The 22,906-nt window shown below is 39.1% G+C and overlaps 2 protein-coding genes and 1 long non-coding RNA gene across 3 annotated transcripts in view; all 3 read right to left on the bottom strand.

The window, feature by feature from the left end:
• Positions 1-143: 143 nt before the first annotated feature.
• Positions 144-16,832, bottom strand: LOC145435190 (zinc finger CCHC domain-containing protein 7-like). Its single transcript, XM_080312510.1, has 7 exons — positions 15,803-16,832; positions 14,261-14,426; positions 12,479-12,633; positions 11,573-11,740; positions 9,681-9,776; positions 3,696-3,831; positions 144-2,134 (listed from the first exon to the last, which is right to left on the bottom strand). The coding sequence occupies exons 1-7, from the start codon at positions 16,103-16,105 to the stop codon at positions 1,500-1,502; spliced, it is 1,659 nt and encodes a 552-aa protein (XP_080168636.1). The 5' UTR covers positions 16,106-16,832; the 3' UTR covers positions 144-1,499.
• A 1,183-nt stretch (positions 16,833-18,015) lies between these two features.
• LOC145435176 (lon protease homolog, mitochondrial-like) lies at positions 18,016-21,142 on the bottom strand. Its single transcript, XM_080312483.1, has one exon. It carries the CDS (start codon positions 21,034-21,036, stop codon positions 18,106-18,108), a length of 2,931 nt encoding a protein of 976 aa, XP_080168609.1. The 5' UTR covers positions 21,037-21,142; the 3' UTR covers positions 18,016-18,105.
• Positions 21,143-21,728: 586 nt separating this feature from the next.
• The window catches only part of LOC145435257 (uncharacterized), a 344,196-nt gene continuing 343,018 nt past the window's right edge, over positions 21,729-22,906 (bottom strand). Inside the window, exon 3 of the long non-coding RNA XR_013913765.1 lies at positions 21,729-21,946. This is a non-coding gene — a long non-coding RNA (uncharacterized LOC145435257). The remainder of the gene's footprint in view (positions 21,947-22,906) is intronic.

Raw genomic sequence — 22,906 nt, 5'->3', positions numbered from 1 at the left:
TATAATAATGACGACGACGGTTTCAACATCTTTTAAAGAAAATAAATCCACACTGTCGTATTCGGCAAACCAGGTCATACTTATTTATGCAAATGGCTACACCTTATATTGCCACAAAAACCTGCACGGTGCACACATGTCGACAAATTGCCAGAGATCAATTTAATCTTTCTCATCCACCGACAGACAGACAGATCTGATAATAATCCGACACCGAACAAGAACAACACTCAGACATGGGTCTCGAATTCGCCAAATCTGCTTTTATCACACAGTATTCGCAGAGTAACATACACAGGCTATATTATATTATTCAATAGTGTACTGAAGTTCTGTACCTCCAAGAAGCTCATCAATAACACATCGGGTGATATGAAATAGCACAGCAAGAGTGCTTGGGCAAGAATAAAACAGAGATGTGAGCAGAAAGTCGGCATAATAATCAGATTTCAAGAGAATTTCACACACAGAATTTCATTTTACGAATTTCTGAGGTATTTGAGGGAGAAAAAGTTCACATTTGCAAAATTCAAATTTGGTTGTAACTTCCAATAAGGGTTGACATCCACCCTTCAAAACAGGCACCATTACTGTTATAAATATTGATCGAAGCAAAATCAACACTGGATTTGATAAACGTAAATACAGAGCTAGTCAGTAATGATGTATTGCTACTTTTTCGGAGCATTCAAGTACATTTTGTCTACTTGTAAAACTTTCAAGCGGTGATTGAAGTAGTCATCATTTTTACTTGAGTAGTAGTAAAACTAAAACAGCAAATTTCCAGTCAAATTACAAGTAAAAATGGCCATTATCACGACATTTCAAAAACTGATTCATGTGAAAGTATAAAATTGGAAGTATTTGAGTAGTTTCAGCATAATTGATCGTGGGGTCGCATAATTTCAGCAGTTGATAAGAGATGGCTACTAGTGGAATTTCAAGATAATCCTCGATACTACAAATACCTTGAATCTTCGAAAATATAGCGAATTTTTGTACTGACTAGACTTGTACTCAAGTCATTGTGCATGACTTGAAACAAGTCATATGACTCGAGAATAGGACGGCCAAGACAGACGTTTCGTTAAAGCTTCGAAGAATGGTAAAGTCACCACATGATTGGTATTTCATCTATCAGTCCTGATACTAGGAAACTAGGGCCAGAAACTGTTAGAACTGAGGAAAATTGCAATATTATGAATGCGAGCCATTCTATATCACTCGAGCAGAGTTGATGAAAGTGGGACTGAAAACTGAACATTATGACTTGTACTAAGACTTGGGCTCAAGTCAATACTATAAAAGTGAGATTGACTTATGACTTTGTTACAACCCTGGTTTTTATGCAAAGCATGCCTACAATGCTTATTTCCACTTGTACTCCAGTAGCAACGCTGGCTACAATGACCGCCTACACGCAAAGACGTCGAAATAGGTTAAATTTGTCGCATAAATTATTTGAACAAAACGTCAAATAAATACCGAGCAGGCTAAAATCAACGATATTTCCTCCTGAATCCGCGATCAAATTTTTGACCGGAATCGCGTTGGCCGCTGTTTTTTTTATAAGCGCCCTTTTTTTGGTCGTTTTTAGTACGCGGAAACGGTCTTTCAGAATCTACAAGTCTGTTTTTCGAAAACGGTGGCGTGACAGGTTCGCGAAAAACTACATTGCGAGAATTATGTGGTACAATTTCGGTCGTATTCGATGGACCGGGCCTTTCTACGTTAGTAGGATTTGATCTCCTGTTTCGAAGTTGTTCGTTTTGAGTCCTGCTCTTCTCCGCGTTCACCAGACGTAGCAACTGTTCTCTCTTGGTCAAACCTTTCTTGGGACGTTTAAACTCCCGTTCGTTCGACCCAAAATCGTCGTTAAAATCCCGAGATTCGCTCCAAGATCTTTTGCTGTGTTGTTTTTTGTGTGGAGTACGCTCCTTTCGAGTCCTGTTATCATGATAACTTTTATCGTAATCACAGTGTCTGCTTCGAGATTCGCTATGATGGTTTTTCGGTTGCTTTTTGTGGTGACTTTGAGATCTGTGGTGCTTCTTGTTATGCTCTGGTGATGACGTGAACACTGTATGTTGAGATTTCTTTGATGAAATACTTTTGCGGCCTGCGTAAGGGATGCCTGTAAAAATAAGCATACGTTAACAATGATCAGCAGGGCGATTGTTTTTGACACGTCAAAATTAGAGGTCGACCGATTATCGACATTGCCGATTATCGAGGGCGATATTTAGAGCTTTCCCGATTATTGATATCGGCGTATGAAGGCCGATATCGCAGCCGACATTTTAGATTTTGAAAAAATTAAAAAATTTCGGAAATTCAATGATTCGAGTTGTCAATCTCAAGAAATCGACGACGCAAAGGGCGATATATGACAGATTTACCCTTGCAGGACGAGTTTAACTGGTTGAGCATGCAGAGAAACTATGCTTCCTGTATTACAATCTACCTTTTCTGGAGTGATCTGCAATTCTGTATCATATTTTGCTTTTTGGGTTATCCCAACTTTCATCGAATGTGCACAATTAAGCAATAATTCTTTTCAATATTTTTGGTGAAATTGTTCTCTGCTCCTTCCATATTAATATCGGCCTATGATATCGGTATCGGCCTTGTGAGTGAGCCGATATATCAGTATCGGCCTGTAAAAATCAATTTCAGTCGACCTCTAGTCAAACTAAGTCAAAATTTTCAAAATTGTAGCGTTAGGTCACAAAGTCGAAAAATTTTTGCAACCCGCATTTTGTTTGTAACGTAGATGTTTGCACTGTCGGCGAACATATCATTTGAAATTTTACAGCTTATAGCCTACTTTATAGGCCTACTGTTATAGAGGGCTCATTGTCTGCTCATTGTGAATCAAAAACATTCAAATGAAACAAATAGGTTGACATGGTGACAACATATCCTAATACCGCAATATCTCAACTGAAGCAAGACCTCGTGAAGCAAAACGGTGTTGTCAGCCAACAGCTGCTGCTGTTGAACGTTCTCTCTCCATTCTTGGCAAGTTATTAGCAAGGACGGACACTTTTTACCCGAGAATGCAGGAAAGTGTCTTCGTTGAAGATAAGATAACATTATGTGCACACCCCTAATTTACATACACGAGGGCAAAACTATGTCAAAATCAATTTTGATTTTCCAAGTAAAAATCTTGGGTTTTTCAGGTAAAAACATCCGGCCTAGTCATATAACAGTATGACGGACATGCAAAGTTCAAATATTTACCTCTGGTGCGACCACAAACAATATAATGTCAGTTCCACATCACATTAAAAATGATTTGGTGCTTTTTCGGCCACACCTATTTCATTACACTTTGTGACAATTCTATGCGTAGATAACGGCTCCACAGACAAGTCATATTGGGATTTCGTCTATTGGTGCTGGCACTTGAAAATGCGACCAGAAACTGCTAAAATGCAGGAAAATCAGTATATTATAAATGAGAATCATTTGATATCACCAGAGTTATAAAAAGTGGGTTTAACAAGACTTTAACTACGAACTTAGCAGTCAACACAACGACTTGGAATTGACTCGAGTCAAAACTATGATAGTGAGATTGACTCGTGACTCGGAACCTTGCGACTAGGTTGCAACCGTTACATTTCAAGACTAATTTCACTTCTGGAACTCTCGACGTCTCAAAAGTTATCAAAAAGTACAAAAATAACCTTTTGATTTTTGCCGCCCTTGTTGTTCGTGTTTCCTGTAATTAGAAGCCGGTTTCACGACGGCATTTTCGTCGTAATAATATATAAACGGAGACTGAACGACGCGATTGTAATAGCCCCGATCCTGCGTGCACTCCTGAAAACGAACCGGAATAGAAATAAAAATAAAATATAATCTAATAAAAAAAAATATAAAAAAAATAGTCTAATAAAAACTCAGTTTCGGACAAGAGATTCAAGTCTACGACTACTTCCAAATCTACTTGACAGTTTTTACGCAAAACTACTTACTCTTCGGACTTTTGATTTTGAAAAGTTGGAAATGGTTTTGGGATGGGTTAGCATCACTTCCATGTGTGTAATTGTCATAACCGCGCAGTACATATCAGTGTTGGGATCAAGTCACTACCTTCGAGTCACGAGTCATTTCGAATCATTGCACAATTTGACTCGAGTCAAGTCAAGTCAATCGATTTTCAAAGGTGACTCGAGTCAAGTCAAGTCAGTCGATTTTTGGAGGTGACTCGAGTCGAGTCAAGTCAAGTCAAGTCACGAGTCAAGTCACAATTCAAGTCAAATTGCCTTTTTGAGGTAAGCGGCGTGATTACGTCATTGTATTTTGCTATCTGTCTGAAATACAGAGTGAGTGGTCATTGATTTTGAACCGATGAACGAACATAGAGTTAAATATACACGCAAGTAAGGCGCTGTATCGCTCACTTATAAGTAGAGCTAATAAACTACGTAAGTAATTGCACAGCCCTCAGTTCATAGTTACCTGCAAAAATAGAGATAAGATGCAATACATTACCCTTTTGCAAATTGATATGACACAATTCGAGCCTGCGCCAATGGTTGAGGACTATATAAACTATTTTCGAATTTAATTTCAATAAAACAAGAGGTTTGGTTAAGTTAAAAACACAGAACAGAAATAGACATTTTGCTATTAGATTACTTTACTACACTATAACTTACGACAACATAGGCTGTAAGCTTCGATCACTTCGTTTGCGATCAATATATTTGTGAGAGAACAATGGAGGCTCAGTAAAACGCACGATGATTGAATGATTGGTCGCTCTCACGGGTTACATCAGCCTTGTGCGAACGATCCGAACATATGCAAGATACAGTGATTTTTATCGACACCGATTACTCGATGACTTGAAATTGACTCGTGAATTTTGCTCCGAGTCACGAGTCAAACCACATTTCTGATACGCCGAGTCAAGTCAAGTCAAGTCATTTTAGCAAAGTGACTCGAGTCAAGTCATGACTCGAGTCAGACTCGAGTCAAGTTGCCTGTTTCTCAGCCAGAAACGTTTTTTCAGGCCAAACTACTTCGTTACGACAGCCAGTTCCAACCAGAACTGAAGATAAGTGCTACAATTTTAACATTATGTGGGAAAACACCTAATTTGCATACGCAAGGTCAACATTTTGTCAAAATTCAGTTTGTTTAGGTCAAAAAAAAGTCAATATTAATAATTTTTGGGTCAAAATTTACCTTTTTTTACCCACCGCAAACAGGCCTACTATGATTTGAAATACTAAATTTTGGACATCAAAAACTTCTCTTCGGCGGGATGTAATTGAGAAAAATTTATTGCACATCGATTTTTTTTCAGACAACCTTCCAATTTCATGTGGTAGCCAGAAAAATTTCAAAAATTTTAATTTATATTTTTTTTTCAAATTAATTTTAACACTTCACTTCCACTGGTCGGATTTGAGCCAAAATTTGTGTGTAGCGTTTTTTATGTTACCTAACAATTTTATCAAGTAGCCGGTAACATTTGAAAAAAAGTTATTATTGAACAGCCCTGATGCACAGTGAACACAAAGACTTGGATATGAACCTTTGACCTCTGACTTGGACTCGAATTTGCAATCCCACTTCTAATTGAGTGGGACTTTTCGATGCTACTTCTACTTCTACTCAAACACTGACGCTGAATACTGCGACCCAGGGTTGTAATGACTCGAGTCATGACTCTGCTTGAGTCATGACTTTTTTGGTGACTCGACTTGACTCGAGTCATTTTCTTGAAAAAGAAAAATGACTCGACTCGAGTCAATTTGAATATGGACTCGACTTGTACTCTAGTCATTGCGCATGACTTGGACCAAGTCGTATGACTCGAGACTGGGTCTACCAAGAAAGGCATTTTATTGTAATTTCGAAGAGTAGTCAAGTTATCACTAGGGCGATTTTTTTACCTATAACGGAAGATTTTGACCCCAATTTTGACCTAACGTTTGCAAATTAGGTGTTTTCCCACATATAGTTAAGAATTGAAGGCTGCTATTATATTCATTTCTGGTCGGAACTGTCTGTCTTTGCGAAGTAGTTTGGTCTGAAAAAGAACTATTTTGCCTCAAAAACTGACAAATTTTTACACGTAAAAACTGTGTTTTAACGAAATCTGCCACTATGAAGATTTCCAGTAGTTGCATTGCGCATTATGGTAGAAATAATTAAAAACTTTTGTAGTACACCGAAAGATGCTTTCACACATTCTCGGGTAGAATGTGTCTGCGCTTACTAAGTAGCTTGCCAAGAATGGAGAAAGAACGTTTAACAGCAGCAGTTGTTGTTGGCTGACAGCACTCTCAAGTTATGTGTACACTGCTGGTGACAAACCGTGTTGCTTCATTCTGACAATGTTGTCTACATCACAATTTTTCATCATGCGCTTCTTGATATAAGAACCATGCAATGCCCAAGAAGTCTTTCTTCAGTTAGGATATTGCGGTACGTTGACCCATGGCCTACTAAAAACACGGCCTTACAGTCTGCCTATTGACCTGAAAATTAAGAGGCCAGCTCCGAAACAGTGTAAATCTCACGGTTATACCTACGCAGATGGTAAGTAGCGCGCAAGTCAAAACCACAAGTGGATTCTGACCAGGATTTATTGTGTTAAGATGATGGAATATCGTTTTAACACGAAAACAATCACTTTAGTCCCAAAAGAGCTGCTAGTCAGGTGGATAACCCACTGATATCACTGCAAAAACTCGTGCGGATGAATACAGTTGTAGTTGTTGTTGAAGAAGTCAAGACATTTGTAGTTGTGCGGGTTGCGCCGTGTGTTGCTGTTCGTCGCATTGCAGTTGTTTCTTTCGCTGTCTAGAGTATATTCACGAGCTAAGGGTCAGTATTTTCATTTGATAGGTTAGTTGGCAATCAGGTTACTGTTCCTCGACAGTGTCAGCGGTTCAAGTTGACGCGAAGAACGTCGTGTTCAAACGGCTCCATTGTAGTATCATAATCTGCTTTCTCGCAAACATAGTCTTGGATACGGTAGTCTATTTGACGAATTGTATAACTGGTAGCTTTGGTTCTAAGACATTTATGACGACGAAGGCATGTTCATTGTAACTGTTTCTATAGAATTTCATTAATTGTTGCAAGGCTTGGATATGGTGCTGTGTCGGAATACTATTTTAAAGTGATATACAGGCTAATTTGTTAATATTCATTTTCTAGTGTAGTTAATAGGCGATGGTTCTTGAGTGCTGCGTGGTTGGGTGTACTTTTGGATATACTACTGTGAAATCTGCCAAAGTCTCAAGCAGGGGATCAGCATGTTATGTACTATGAGCTATGTTTGGAAGGCTTTCCAAAAATCAAGAATGCCATGAAAATTGACGTCAATTGAGGGTGCAGATGCAACATAATGGGATACCTGTGCCTTTACCAACATGGTTCCGCACAAGCAAGAATACTCTGCTCAAAAGGAAATGCGAGCTACTAAACTTCCCAAGCTATTTGGATAGTCTAACTGATCCGGATCCTGAAGTAGATATTTTGGAGGAGCTGCGTAATCATAGATACCACAAGGCTGGAAATACTCTGGCATCATCTAGCACTATGATCCGGTACTGCTTGCTTTTACGTTCTATTTCTTGCCAAGCGTAAAAGACACTTTTGGAAATGTTCCCTATGCCATCTTTGAGCTGTTTGCGAACAAGACCAAAGGGACTGTTGATTTTTCAAAGGCCATGGAAATTTCTGAGGATGTCGTGATGGTGGATGAAATGTATCTGCAAAAATTGTGCAATATCATGGTGGCAAATGTTATGGTGCTGATGAAGACGGAAATATTTGCCAAGGCGTTATAGTGATAATGATCAATAGACTTGAAAAATCGCTTCCTTTAGTCCTACAAATTTAACCAGAAACACCAGTTTAAGGTGCCTCGTTAACGCAAAAGCTGTCTGATCTCGGATCTAGGATTTAATGCGAGAGGTATTGCTTCTGACAACCACAGCACCAACGTTCGTGCTTTCAATATACTGTCATCACAGTTAGGATCAAACTCCGAGTGGTTCATCAGTCATCCAAGTTGCAAGACAAAAATCTATCTATTTTATGACAACGTTCATTTGGTGCAGAACCTTCGCAACAATCTACTGAATGCTAGGAGATTTTCCTTTCCATCATTATATATCAAAGGTGGCGATATATCCATAATTAGCCCTGCTGGTTTTATTGCATTGCAATTGGAGTGTAATTTGCGAATGGCTCCAAAGCTAACAAAAAAGCACTACATCCTGGCCACAACAAGCAGAACGTCAACCTGGCACTGGCTATCTTTGATGAAAAAACCATAGCAGCTTGCTTCAAATACCTTCCAGATAAGGCGGATACCTATTGCTTCCTCAAAGTCATACATATGTGGTGGAGTGTTGGAAACAGCTAGCAGAGGTACTTCCCTAATAGTCTTGGTAATGCTGTCATTCTACGGACTGCACCGAGTGTAGCTTATCCCTCACGACTGATGAAACCGAAGAGGAATATGATGAATATTTCAGTTTCGTGGATAGGCCTAGGGGGCGGTTGACCGTACCTTTCGCAGTTCTAGATTCGGCTAATCAGCTCATATCTAACCGTGGCACTGTTCCTCTGCTCTGTGCAGCATTATGTGTGTTGAAAGTTGTGTTAGGTAAATCCCGAATTGGTTGTAATGCACATAGTGAAAATAGTACAAATGTCGCGTTCAAAAAAATTGTGAACATTTTTTACAATAGGCTAGTCAGCAAAAATTTGCGAATTCCTCACTAAGGGAATTTCGCCAATTTAAAGAGGCAAAGGCAAAAGAAGTGATTGTCCTGTAAGGCTGTGATATTTGTTTCTTAAGGCTCTAATTCAAGAGTTTCTCCACCCATTTTTCATTGATTATACAAATTTCGTTCCTAATTTTTTCGTTATATATTGCTGCAATATACTATTTTTTACATACATTGTGCACCGGCGTGTTAGTAGAGTACCAAAGACAGGTAGCATTATGACAATATCGCATTTTCTGACCAATTGAGTGCACAGCTGGTAAGGGTTGGAAAGTAGACTTTAGGCCTCTTAATTTTCAGGTCAATAGGCAGACTGTAAGGCTGTGTTTTTAGTAGGCCATGGTTGACCATAACACCAAGTCTGCCTATTTGTTTTATTTTACCGTTTATGATTCACAATGAGCAGACAATGGGTCGTCTACAACGGTAGGCCTATAAAGTAGGCTACAAGCCGTAAAATGTCAAATGATAAGATCACCGACAGTGCAGATACAAACGAGATGCCGGTTGCAAAAAAGTTTCAACTTTGCAAAGAATATTGACATTTTTTGAACTAACGCTTACAATTTTGACCTAATTTTGACTATTTTTTGACATGTCAAAAAAAATCGCCCTAGTTATCACACTGTTATTAGGTTATCAGCACTGTTATTTGAAAATGCGACCAGGAATCAATTGTTGAAAGTGAGGAAAATTAGGATATTATGAAGGCGAAGCTCACTCCAAGACTTGGAATCGGACTTGACTCGGAGGTGAATTGAAAATGACTCGACTTGACTCGACTCAAAAAGCTATAAAAGTGATATTGACTTGTGACTCTGCTACGGCCACCTCTGAATGCCCATGTGGCAAGAATCCAAACTTGTACTTTGAGGTTGCACAAGAAACTCAATCAAAGTGACTCACGGCGACAAAGTGCCCGTTTCCGGCACAGTTGGGGCATTGCACGTTCTTCGTGACTTCGGTTTCAATTTCGGGCAGCACGATCGGGCCGATTTCCGTCTGGAAAGTGAATAAACGATTAAACACGGGGCAAGTGACTCATTGTCGGCAGCTAGGACTTTATTTATACAAAATTTATTGGAAAAACAAAAAACAAAATTTCAAATTTCACCGTCAAACCCATAGAATTTTAAGTTGCCTATAAAAACGGTGCATTACAATTTTGGCTCAATTCCAACCGGTAGAAATTTGCAAAAGTACCATTGACGGTCGGAAAACCAAGAATTATTAATAAAAAGTCAAATAACTTCGCTTCTACGGGCTGGAATAGCGTCAAATTCGTTTTGTATCGTTTTCGTAGACAACTCAACAATTTACCGTAATTTTCCAAGTATAGTGCGCCCCCATGTATAATACGCACCCTTGAAATGGCATGCAAATTTTGGGAAAAAGCCTGTACCCATGTATAGTATGCACCCTACATTCACAGTACATGAATAGTTGTGTTTTAGTACACGATGTTGTTCTGTTTTACGATGTCTCTGTCGAACAATCATGACATAACCATCGCTAATCATTATGCAATTAACGGCATTGTCTTTAACGATAGTACAGAGCAGCCACAGCCTGCGAGGTTGTCGACGCAATAGTTCGGGCCAGCGAACTCTTCTTGCGCACGAGGCCTATTACAGATGCGATTGCTAATCATTATATAAGTAAAGGCATTGCCTCTATACGATAGTAGATGGCAGCCAAAGCTTGCGAGGCCGGCGACGCGAAATCTTGCGCACGAGGTAAGATGCGATTGCTCAGGCCAACGGTTATGTCGTGCAAACCACGCCTGTTGGAGGTGCGACTGATTACGCAAGAGGTTATATTTTGCGCACATGGCCTGTCGATGAATTAGCGGAGTTATTGTCGTCGAAAAATTTGAATTGGAATAAAATAGTATTTACGGTGACCGATCCTTTGTTCATTTATTATAGTTGTGCTCACCGTAAATATTATTTTATTCCAATTCAAATTTTTCGACGACAATAACTCCGCTTCCACTGGTTGGAATTGAACCACATTTGGTGAACATCGTTTCTAAGGACAGCCTAACACTTTCATGGGGTGCACAGAAAATTTTCAAATTGTTTAGTATTTATTTTAATATAATAAATACAAACTTTTTCCTCCTGTAGCAAAGCGGTTAGGCTACTGGCTGGAATTGAACCAAATTTTGTGTGCAGGCTTCAATTAGGTAACCTAACAATTTTATCAAATAGCCAGTACGATTTGAGAAAAAAAGTCATTTTTGAAGAGCCGTAACGCGCACGTGGCAATCCTCGCTAATTCATCGCGTCAACGACAGGCCTTAACGATAGCATATACAACAGGCCATGTGCGCAAGATATAATCGCTTGCGTAATCAGTCGCATCTCAAACAGACCTGGTGCGCACGACATAACCGGTGGCCTGAGCAATCGCATCTGTAATAGGCCTCGTGTACAAGATGTCGTGTCGCTGGCCTAAACTATTGCGTCGCCGGCCTCACAGGCTTTGGCTGCTATCTACTATCGTTTAGAGACAATGCCGTTAAGTGTAAAATGATTAGCGATGGTTATGTCATGATTGTTCAACGGTTACATCAAACACAGCTATTCATGTACTGCGAATGCAGGGTGCGTACTATACATGGGTACAGGATTTTTCCCAGAATTTGCATGCCATTTGAAGGGTGCGTATAATACATGGGGGCGTACTATCTTCGGAAAATTACGCTACTTCATTTAGAAGTGAATCACTCGGAAACAAGGTAGAATCCTAGAATCAGTGCTAAATTCACACATGCTCTCCATCTTCACACTTACCGTCAAATGGAACTGTCTCCACAAGTCCGGGCAATCTTTCTGGATGTGTCCTTCCTGGCTGCACCTGTTGCAGACCGCCCGGTGGTTGGTGAAACGCTGATTTTGCCATTCCGGACATTCCTTGACAATGTGCCCACGATTACCGCACATGAAGCACACCGGTTTTTTCTGAAAAGTTCCAGATTAGAAAAATTTCATATTTTCCAAATTAGATTGGAATTGGGACTATAGTTATACAGTTTTGTCCAAATTGGATTAGAATTAGAATTAGAATAATAACTACACAGTTATGTCCAAATTAGACTATAATTATATTTATAACTGCATAGTTAATTTTTCAAATTAGATTATAATTATAGCTACACAGTTTTTACCAAATTAAACTATAATTATACTGATAACTAGCCAAGTTATTGCAGTAGAAAAATTTGGATTTGAATAAAATAGTATTTACTGTGACTAACGATTTAATTATTTATTATAAAATCACGGAATTAGAAATTTTTCTACTGCAACAACTCCACTTCTTCAATCTCGCTTCTACTGGTTGGAATGGAGCCAAATTAGGTGTGAAGCGTTTTTTTAACCAACCTAACAATTTTATCAAGTAGCCAAACCACTGAAATATGAAGGAAAAGTTTTTTTAACAGCCCTAGTGTACAGGTACAAGGGCTGACGAGAGTGTTTTAAGCACATCTAGGCCCTAAAATACTCAAATTTACGTACCCGTGCATTGTTATGTTTAGTTGCACCCGAGTACAAACGATAACAACTTTGACCACTTCGTATATTTTACCAGACCGATGTAATTTTGGACTGTGGAGAATCTAATTTAGACTTGAATGAGACTACCTCAAGAGATACAGCCATGAATTAACATCTACAGTCTTAACCGCAGACACGGACCTTCTCGGCAGGACAGTTTCTGGCCAAATGCCCGATTTCGTCGCAGTTTTTGCATCTCACGCGAGACGTGGTTTCGTCGCTGTAGTAACGACCTTTTCTCTCCGCCTTGACACCGGCGCGGTCTCTCTCGTCGACCTTCCACAAGTCTTCAGAAACTGAAAATGAAAGTTATGAAATCTAAAACAATTGTGCAGAACTGGACAAGAGCTTCGCGTAAGGTTCAGAACTTCAATATACAATTGAATAGTGTATTCATATTGAATAAGTTGCTGACCCCTGACGAGTGTCAGCCGAAATACTCTTCCATATTATACTAGAATTAGAACAATAGCGACACATTTTAAAAAATCAGATCGGAATTACCAAAAAACTTGTAATTTGACTTTGATCCCAAATTAGCAAGAAATGCAAGACAAATCAAGTTTACTTTACGTCAAATCAAAATTCATTCTGATAAACATGAGAATGGCAAATGTCCATACATCAAGCTTGGCTCATTTTGCACTATACAGTGGGGGTGCTCACAAATTACTTTTCCCTCAAGTCGTACTGGCTCCTAGATGAATTTGTTGGGTTACCTAATCAAAGCCTGCACACCAAATTTGGTTCAATTCCAACCCATGGTGGCATTGCTACAGAAGAAAGTTTTTTCTTCATTATATAAAAAAAATTTCAAAATTTTCTGTTCACCTCATGAAATTGTTAGGTTGTCCATAGGAACGATGTTCACCAAATTTGGTTCAATTCCAACCAGCGGAAGCGGAGTTATCGATGACGGAAAATTTGGATTTCAATAAAATAGTATTTACGGTGGGCACCACTATAATAATTAAAGAATTGGTCACCGTAAATAGTAAATACTATTTTATTAGAATCCAAAAATTTTCGACGGCAATAACTCCGCTTTCACTGGTTGGAATTGAGCCAAATTTGGTGAGCATCGTTTCTATAGACAACCTAAGAATTTTATGAGGTGAACAGAAAATTTTGAAATTTTATTAATAATTTTTAATAAAGAAAAAACAACTTTCTTCTCCTGTAGCAATGCGGCTACTGATTGGAATTGAGTCAAATTTGGTTTGCAGGCTTCAATTAGGTGACCTAACAATTTTATAAAGTAGCCGGTAGAATTCGATAAAATGAGTCATTTTTGAACTATACTATACTAATCTAATAGAATTGACGACATTTTGCACTACTTAGTGTAATCACAAAACTTGGAACTATATTGCAGTTCTCCAAGTCGGGCATTGGTTATAGAATGCGTGTCAAATTAAGCACTGTAATCATTGCAGGGTTGTTATGACTTGAGCCATGACTCGAGTAGCTATTTTTTGATGACTCGACTTGACTCGAGTCAATTTGTGTATTGACTTGTTATTTCGTCTATCAGTACTGGTACTTAAAAATGCTACCAGAAACTGTTAAAAGTGAGGAAAATTAGCATATTATGAATGCCAACCATTCGATATCACCGAGCAGAGTTGTAAAAAGTGGGTTTCACATGACTTTGACTCGGAACTGAACAGTCAACACAATGACTTGGACTCGGACTCGAGTCAAAACACTATGACTCGGACTCGACACTCTACTCCGTGAGTTGGACTCGGTAGTGAATTGAAAATGACTCGACTTGACTCGAGTCAAAACTGTAAAAGTGAGGTTGACTTGTGACTCGGAATATTGCGACTTGGTTACAATCCTGAATCACTGTGCTCATCCCTAGTTATTATGCCCACTCCATGCACCCAAAAGTTGAAACATTGTCATTGTCCTTCCTACCTTCAACTGACGTGTCTAGCTCCTCAATTTCTTCCTCTGTGATCGAGTCTGCGTTGATGTGAATGTCGACGCCCTCGTCATCACTGCCGATGCTGTCCACTATCTCCCAAGACTCGGGCACGAAATCTTCTTCATCATCGCTCAGAAACTTTTTCAGACGTTCGATCTACGATAAATTTTACCGGTTGCACATTGATTTGTGAATATTTCAGAGAAACTTGTCGTTGATGCTACTTTCCAATATGGTTTGGATGGTTACCATTGAATACAACAATTGGCGGCCCTAAATCCTGACTCACAACAACCCTAACAATAACCATAACCTAAACCTATCCTAACTTTAACCGCCATACCGAATACAATTGAATAGTATATTCATATTGAAATGAGCCCGAATATTTTTGGCTGACACTCGTCAGGGGTCATCGTCAGCAACTAGTAAAGAATTGGAAAGAACATTGTATATCAACAATCGTATCACAAAATATGACATCACCAGCATGAAATTTCGAACGAGAGAGCGTCCACTGTACCATTTTCAGGAGGTACACAAACTCCTTTTGATGACAGTGTTTTGGTTGGTGTATTTTGATGAAAGTCGATTCCAAGGCACACAAACAGAAGTGTGAACGCTCTCTCATTCGAAATTTCATGCCGGCGACGTCATATTTTGCGATACGATTGTTGATATACAATGCTTTTTCCAATTCTCTGCTAGTTGCTGACGATTACCCCTGACGAGTGTCAGCCAAAAACAATATACTATTCAATTGTATATTGAGGTTCTGCACCTCCAAGAAGCTTTTCTAACCCGAATACATTCATACTGCGGAGTGGGTTGGTTCAAAAATAACTTTTTAAATTTTACTGGCTGTTCGATAGATCGGATTAGAATTATAGCTAAATGTTAGGGCTTTTCCAGAAAAAAAAAAAACTTTTCCTTCAGATTTCACTGGCTATTTGATAAAATTGTTAGGTTGGTTATAAAAACGCCGCACACCCACTTTGGCTCCATTCCAACCACTAGAAGCAAAGTTATTGCAGCAGAAAAATTTGGATTCGAATAAAATAGTATTTACGGTGACTAACTCCTTAATTATTTATTATAAAATCATGGAATTAGAAAGTTTTCTACCGCAATACCTTCGCTTCTAGTGGTTGGAATTGAACCAAATTTGGTATGCATCATCTCCACTGACAGCCGAACAATTTCATGGGGTTGGCAGAAAAATTTTGAAATTTTATGATAAATTCAAAACTTTCTACTGCACGAATCTCGCTTCTACTGGTTGGAATGGAGTCAAAGTGGGTGTGCGGCGTTTTTTTAACCAACCTAACAATTTTATAAAGTAGCCAGTGAAATCTGAAGGAAATTTTTTTTTTTGAACAGCCCTACTAAACATTTTGACTGGGATTGGAATTTATTGCTACACAGTTTTTTTTCCAACTGCTCGAATCATCAGAATTAATGTTAGATTCAGATTCCAGTATTCAATCATTGTGCTCAGACCTGATAATAATCATAAATTAAACTTCACTTACATCTTCTCTATTAAAAGGACCCACTTTTTGCCCATCCGTCAAACTTGCTTTTTGCAGCGAGCTTTCACTGGCACAGGTACTGACTTCATCATCATCGCTGCTTGTGACATCACAATCCGGTGAGAATCCGTCACTCTGAAGATCCTTATCATTCAAGTGTGAAGAATAATGAAGTTGGCTGTACAGGTGAAATTCGACATCACTGTCTATTTCTTCAGAATCGGAAGATAATTTTTCGTCCTCAGGCAAAAAGCATGCGTCCACTTCGCCCGTGTCCAGCCGCGTAGCAAAATATCTGCTCATTACGCTAATTGATTCCGACTCTATATCATGTTGAAATATCTCTAAAATCGATTAATATATGATCTGTAGAGAGAAGATTTCAGTTTGAGATGATGGCTTGAAACAGGCACACGGACAGACACGTTACAATCATTAGCAGCTATCGCGAACAGGACACTAACAACAGATTTCGTCTCACAATCAATATCAATTTCTGTGTTGTGACAATACAATGATCACAGCTAATAGAAATATGCTGCAACAGCCCAAAGCAATCTTTGTAACAGTATCATCAGACAGCAATGGACATTAGCACTATTCAAAAATAATTCAAACCTATACAAGCATTGCTATGTAAGGAAGAAGTTTTGGATTTATATCGTAAATATTTCTCAAATTCTACTGGCTTCATCATGGAATTGTTAGGTTGTGCTTAAAAACTAGACACAACAAATTTGTCTCAATTCCAACCAATAGAAGCGAAGTTATTGGAGTACAAAATGGAGGGTTTTAAAAAAATAGAGTTTACGGTGGCAAATTCATCATTAATTTATTATAGTTCTACCCGTCGTAGATACTATGATTTGAAATCCTAAATTTTGAACCAGAATTGGCGTGCGGCGTTTTTAGGCAGCCTAACAATTTTTCAAAGTAGCCAGTAAAGTTTGTTAAAATATGATCTTTCTGAACAGCTCTAAAGGACATGACAATGAACCTTCATCCCTTATCACATCGATGCAAACACAATGCTAACACAATGCTAACACATCGATGCAAAATTCCGCGCTTGTGATGTTAGATACGGCCTGGCGATATATTAACCTCAAACATTATTCGTAAATCTCAAGCAGTCATCGTAGCCAAGGAGCGTAGTTCTAATAGAACTCGAGTAACACAGACAAAGAAACTATAGTGGCATTGAAATCAGTCAGACATTCAGTTCCTCTTTCTATGAATGCCATACCACTACCACCTACGTATTGAGTCAATATTTTCACAATTGAAATACCCACACATGATATAGTCGTATCGATCGTAAGTCTGTTGTGACTGGCTATTAAAACATAAATTCATTGAGCAGCATACCAGAAAAGTGAACTTGGGTTATAATGAATAGAATACGCGAAATAATTTGGTGATATTTGAAGTGAAAATGAGATGAATATCAAAAATTCAATCAGACTGCTCCTGTGTGTCCATCAGCAATGCCAATCCAGAGGTGGTCAGAAACAGACTCGGACAACTAGAAAATGTTCAACTTTCCCAAATTAGATTAGAATTGAAATTATAGCTATAAGCTACACATTATTTTGCAATTTAGACCAGAATTAGAATAACAGCTACAGATTTTTTTGAAATTAGATTAGATTTATCGCTGCAGTTTTTTCCAAATTAGATTAGAATTATTGAATTCGGGAAAACATGGAAATTGAACCAAGTTCAGTTCATAGCAATTCAGGATTCATTGTCATAAGCACGAGAATGGCAAATACCTGTACAGCAAACTAGGCTTGTTTCGCACTACAGTTTTACTATAGCATTTTCACAAATTAGATTAGAATTAGAGCAAAGACACAATTAACGAATTTGATAAGAATTAAATTAACGACATTTTGCTCCAATTAGTCTAATTGTCCAAGTCTGCACAGAGAAGTAATGCTGACCGCCATCGGAATTGTAACAGATTTTCGTATTTCAAGAGTGAAAACTTTGATATTTCCAATAGTTAACATTAGTCACTTTGTATTCATTCGAAATTTCATGCTGGTGACGTCATATTTTGTGATACGATTGTTGATATACAATGTTCTTTCCAATTCTCTACTAGTTGCTGACGATTACCCCTGACGAGTGTCAGCCGAAAATATTCGGGTTCATTTCAATATGAATATACTATTTAATTGTATATTGAAGTTCTGTACCTCCAAGAAGCTCTTTGTATTTTACGCTCACAATACCCAGCAGCTAGCATATAGAGAAAAAACCATTACGAATATGACTCTTCAAGTACGTATTTCAGCTCAGTCGCTGTTTGAAAATACAATGTCATAAACCTCGCTGTAATGACCCACAAAATGAGCGTCAAGACCTTCCACTATATAATCCGCGAGATCTGTGAAATCCTTTTTATTCTCCGCAGGCAAAATGAGGGTGGTAACCCCTGCTCTTTTGGCAGCCAGGGTTTTTTCCTTAATGCCCCCTACCGGGAGTACTTTTCCAGTAAGAGAGAGCTCACCGGTCATGGCAAGATTGTTAGGTACGGGCTTGTTTTTCGCGAGAGACAGCAACGCAGTTACAATAGTACATCCAGCGCTGGGGCCGTCTTTGGGGGTTGCCCCTTCGGGAACATGCACGTGAAGATGGCATCCGTTGAAAAAATTATTTTCGGGTTCGATTCTCCGCAAAAAATTTCGCGCAAACGTTGACGCTATATTCGCGGATTCTTTCATCACGTCGCCGAGCCGACCGGTTAAATCGATTGAACCTTCTTGTATTTTACCCTGTGGGTCTGCAGGGTCTTGCGGGCGTCTTTCACAGCATTCTATATACAAGCTTGACCCACCCATTGAAGTCCAAGCCAACCCCATCACAACCCCAGGCGGTGTAATTTCGTACATTCGGTCCGACGTAAAAATCGGTTTTCCGATAAATTTCTCCAAATTATCAGACTCTATCGTGATTTTTTCACGGTTTTCGCTCACGATATCAAAAGCTGCTTTCCTGTATATTTTCTCAATTTGCTTCAAAAGATTCCGCACCCCGCTTTCGCGACAGTAATTTTTGATTATAGTGTCAATCGCTTCGTCGTTTAGACTTAAATCATCGTTTTTAACACCGGTTAACTTCTGAGTTTGTGGGATCAAATATTTTTTGGCGATCGCCAATTTTTCCTGCGAAACATACCCCGAAACTTCAATCATTTCCATCCTGTCGCGTAAAGCTTCAGGGATGGGCCCCACATCATTTGCTGTGCATATGAATAAAACTTTTGATAAATCCACTGATACATCAAGGTAGTGGTCCAGAAAATTATGGTTTTGCTCTGGGTCCAATAACTCCAACAATGCAGACGACGGGTCACCTTGATACCCACGCCCCATTTTATCCACTTCATCAATTAACACAAGTGGGTTTTCTGTTTTAGTTTTTTTCAAACACTGAATCATTTTTCCTGGCATAGCCCCAACGTATGTACGCCTGTGTCCTTTAATTTCAGCTACATCCGTCATTCCGCCGACGCTGAATCTAAAATACTCTCTGTTCAAGGCACGAGCTATCGATCTCGCAATACTTGTTTTTCCGACACCAGGAGGTCCATGGAAACACAATATTTTCCCTTGCGTAGTACCGCGTAATTTGCTAACTGCTATAAACTCCAAGATTCTTTTTTTGACATCATCCATCCCATAATGATCATCCTCGAGTACGCCTTTTGCTTTTTTGAGGTCCATATTGTCTTCGCTGGGTTTACCCCAAGGTAGTGAAGTCAACCAATCAAGATAATTCCTAGTCACGTTAAATTCAGAAGAATGACTGTCCAAAAATCCGAGCTTATTCAATTCTTCCTCAATTACATCCATCACGTGTTTAGGCACTGTTAAATCGTGCAGGCGCGCACGGAATTTATCACCGATTGCATCTTTATCGTCTTTTTCCAAACCCAGTTCTTTTTTGATAATTTTCAGTTGCTCTTGCAGCATATATTTTCTGTGAGTCGATTTCACTTTTTCCTCGACTTCACGGCCTAAACGTTGCTGCAATTTACTGACTTCAAACTCTTTTTTGAGCAGAGACAACGATTTGTATAATCTCTCACGAATATCCATCTCTTCCAAAACTTCTTGCAATTCTTGCGTCTCAGCCCCGCTTAACGCGGCCCCCATGTCGCTGAGATACACGGGGTTGTCCACGACGCGCTGTCCCGCCTGGATTATTTGCGCCACCGACTCGCGGTACAAAGGATTGAGCGCTATGATGTCACGAATTGTTTTTACGACTTCAGCAGTTAACGCTTTGATTTCTTCCGTCGTTTCTGTGATCGGTTCTGGGATATTTTCAGTGCTCACCATTAAAACTGCGTTGTCTATTTTTTCTTCTGGATTTTGAGGACTTTCCTCGTCTTTAAACCCGTTTTTTTCAGCGATATACTCATCATCATCAGATTTCGGTGACGAATCGGTTCCTAGTCTACTTTTTCTTCCTGATGATGATTTTTGAGCATTTTCTACATCCTTAGAAGTGTCTTTCTCAATTTCTATATACCCATCGTCAACAGATTTGTGTAACGACGCGATTCCCGCGTTTTCATCATTTTCGGGATCTAACGCGGAGTTAATTTTGATCCTACGATGTCCCATGACGATCATCCGTAATTTATCGCCCATATCGACCATTTCGTGTATTTGGACAAAAGTGCCGACGTTATACACGTCGGAAATATCATCGATCACTTCTTTTTGATTAGAGTCATCTTTTTTCACAAAAACTCCAGCGTACGGCATGGTTAAACTCACTTTTCTGCGTATTAATTCGACGAGTCTTGGGTCTTTGACTTCGATCATTTTAATGAAACGCGGAAACACAGGATTTCGGTTAACAGCGAGAATTGGGATGTGTGGAAATCTGTCTGGTACTGTCATAGTACTCAACGCGTTCATGGGGGGGTTACCAAACATGGAAGGCGGGGTTGTAGGATCACCAACCACTTGAGTACTATCACTCTCTCCAGGATCATCTTCATTGCCACCGTCGTAAGAAGAATAATACCTCAGAGGCAAAATCCTGCGAACAAAATTTGTTCTATTTCCGAAATCACACAATGAGTGTGTATTTTTCTCGTTGTGAGAGGATATGACGTAGGATAAAGCCCGTGGTTTGTTTGTAGCTTTCTTCAATACGCTGTGTCTCAAGAGAGACAGAGCACACCGGTTAAAACCGGACATTCGCTGCATCGTTACACAATTCAAAAACACTTGTATTTTGAGTATAGCTGACAATAAGCAAGGTATAAAGACTCTAAATAAACGTGTACAAATGTTAGTTGGAAAACAGGTAGCTTACCGTAATGCATATAGTAACATTGTGATTTCAGTATGCACAAGGGCTGTTAAAAATTTTTTTCAAACTAGATTAAATTGTCATGTAGGTTGCCAGTAAACTCGCCCCAAAGTAAATTCGGCCCGTCGAATTCGGCCCTCGGCCACTTTGGCCGTCGGTGAATTCGGCCGTCGGTAAATTCGGCCCTCGGTAAATTCGGCCCTCGGTAAATTCGGCCAGGGCCAGAGTAACAATAACAGTTACAATACCATTACCTGACCTGAACCCTAACCCTAATCCTAACCTAACTCTAATCCTAACCTAATCCTAATCCTAACCTAACCCTACTCTTAACCTAACCCTAATCCTAACCCTAATCATAACCTAACCCTAATCCTAACCTAACCTAAGCCTAATCGTAACCCTAACATAATCCTAACCCTAACGCTAATCCTAACCCTAAACGTAACCCCTAACCTCCAAATCACTTGATAATATTATAATTATGTAATATAATACACATTATTAGTTATTAGTTATTAGGTTTAGGGTTAGGATTAGCGTTAGGGTTAGGATTAGGGTTAGGATTAGGGTTAGGTCAGGTTAAGATCAGGGTTAGGTTAGGATTAGGGTTAGGGTTAGGTTAGAATTAGGGTTAGGAATAGTGTTAGGGTTCAGGTTAGATAATATTATAATTATGTAATACAATACACATTATTAGTTCGTAATACAATTTCACACAATGTTCTCCGAGGGCCGAATATACCGATTGAATTCGGCTGTCGGTAAATTCGGCCCCGTAAACATCGGCATATATATATACATCTATATATTTATACGCATACCCTGTTCCCCAAATCACTTGATAATATTATAATTATGAAATTAATTCACATTAATAGTTGGTAATACATTTTTATAAAAAATTCTCCGAGGGCAGAATTGACCGAGTAACCAGTGAATTGACCGGTGAATTCGGCCGTCGGTAAATTCGGTCCCCGTGAATATCCGCGCTATCTCCCGTGATTACGCGATCTACGCATACCCTGACATCCAAATCACTTAATAATAGTATAATTCTGTAATTAATTCATGTTAACGGTTGGTAATACATCTTAATACAATATTCTCGGTGGGCCGAATTTACTGATGTAATGGCCGAATTTGCCTGGGCCGAATTTACTTTGGGGCGAGTTTACTGGCAACCGTCATGTAATTACATTATATAGGCCTACCTGCTAATGTTCATAACATAACTATCATGTAATTGGAATATCTGATACTAAAATATATATCTTTCTATCCATACATGCAGAATGTCAGCAACAGCTCCTAGTGATTTTGTACCTCAGAAACAGCTCAGCTTTGTGGACTTTTAAAAAAAAATTTGGACCACACACAAAATCAAATCAATAATAGGACCACCGTGATTCTATTAGAAAAAGTACGCCATATGGGAAACACTGATTATTACGATGGGAGCATTATATATTTCAGATTGGAAAATTTTCGAATATTATGAAAAGCGGTTGCCAGATAATTTTAACCTGCATTTATGTCGTGTTTAATGCATTATAGCCAGAGTTGAATGGCTTTGTATCCTTTGACGAATACTAGGTATCCTAAACAACATATTAAAAGCCGTTTCAAACTTCGGAAGATGCTTGGAGCTGAGAACCATCGAAATATATCGCGGGGGACATAGCGTAGTGGTGACGATAAGCGCTTACCAATCTGGGGACCCGTTGGAGGTTTATCTGGGCCCCTCTTCCCCGCTGTCACCGT

This window comes from Botryllus schlosseri, chromosome 3, assembly GCF_051294905.1.
Source record: "Botryllus schlosseri isolate E-star chromosome 3, Bs_hap1, whole genome shotgun sequence".
In the NCBI taxonomy this organism is placed as follows: domain Eukaryota; kingdom Metazoa; phylum Chordata; class Ascidiacea; order Stolidobranchia; family Styelidae; genus Botryllus; species Botryllus schlosseri.
Note: the sequence above shows the minus strand (reverse complement) of the source record. Positions and strands in the feature narration are given on the sequence as shown.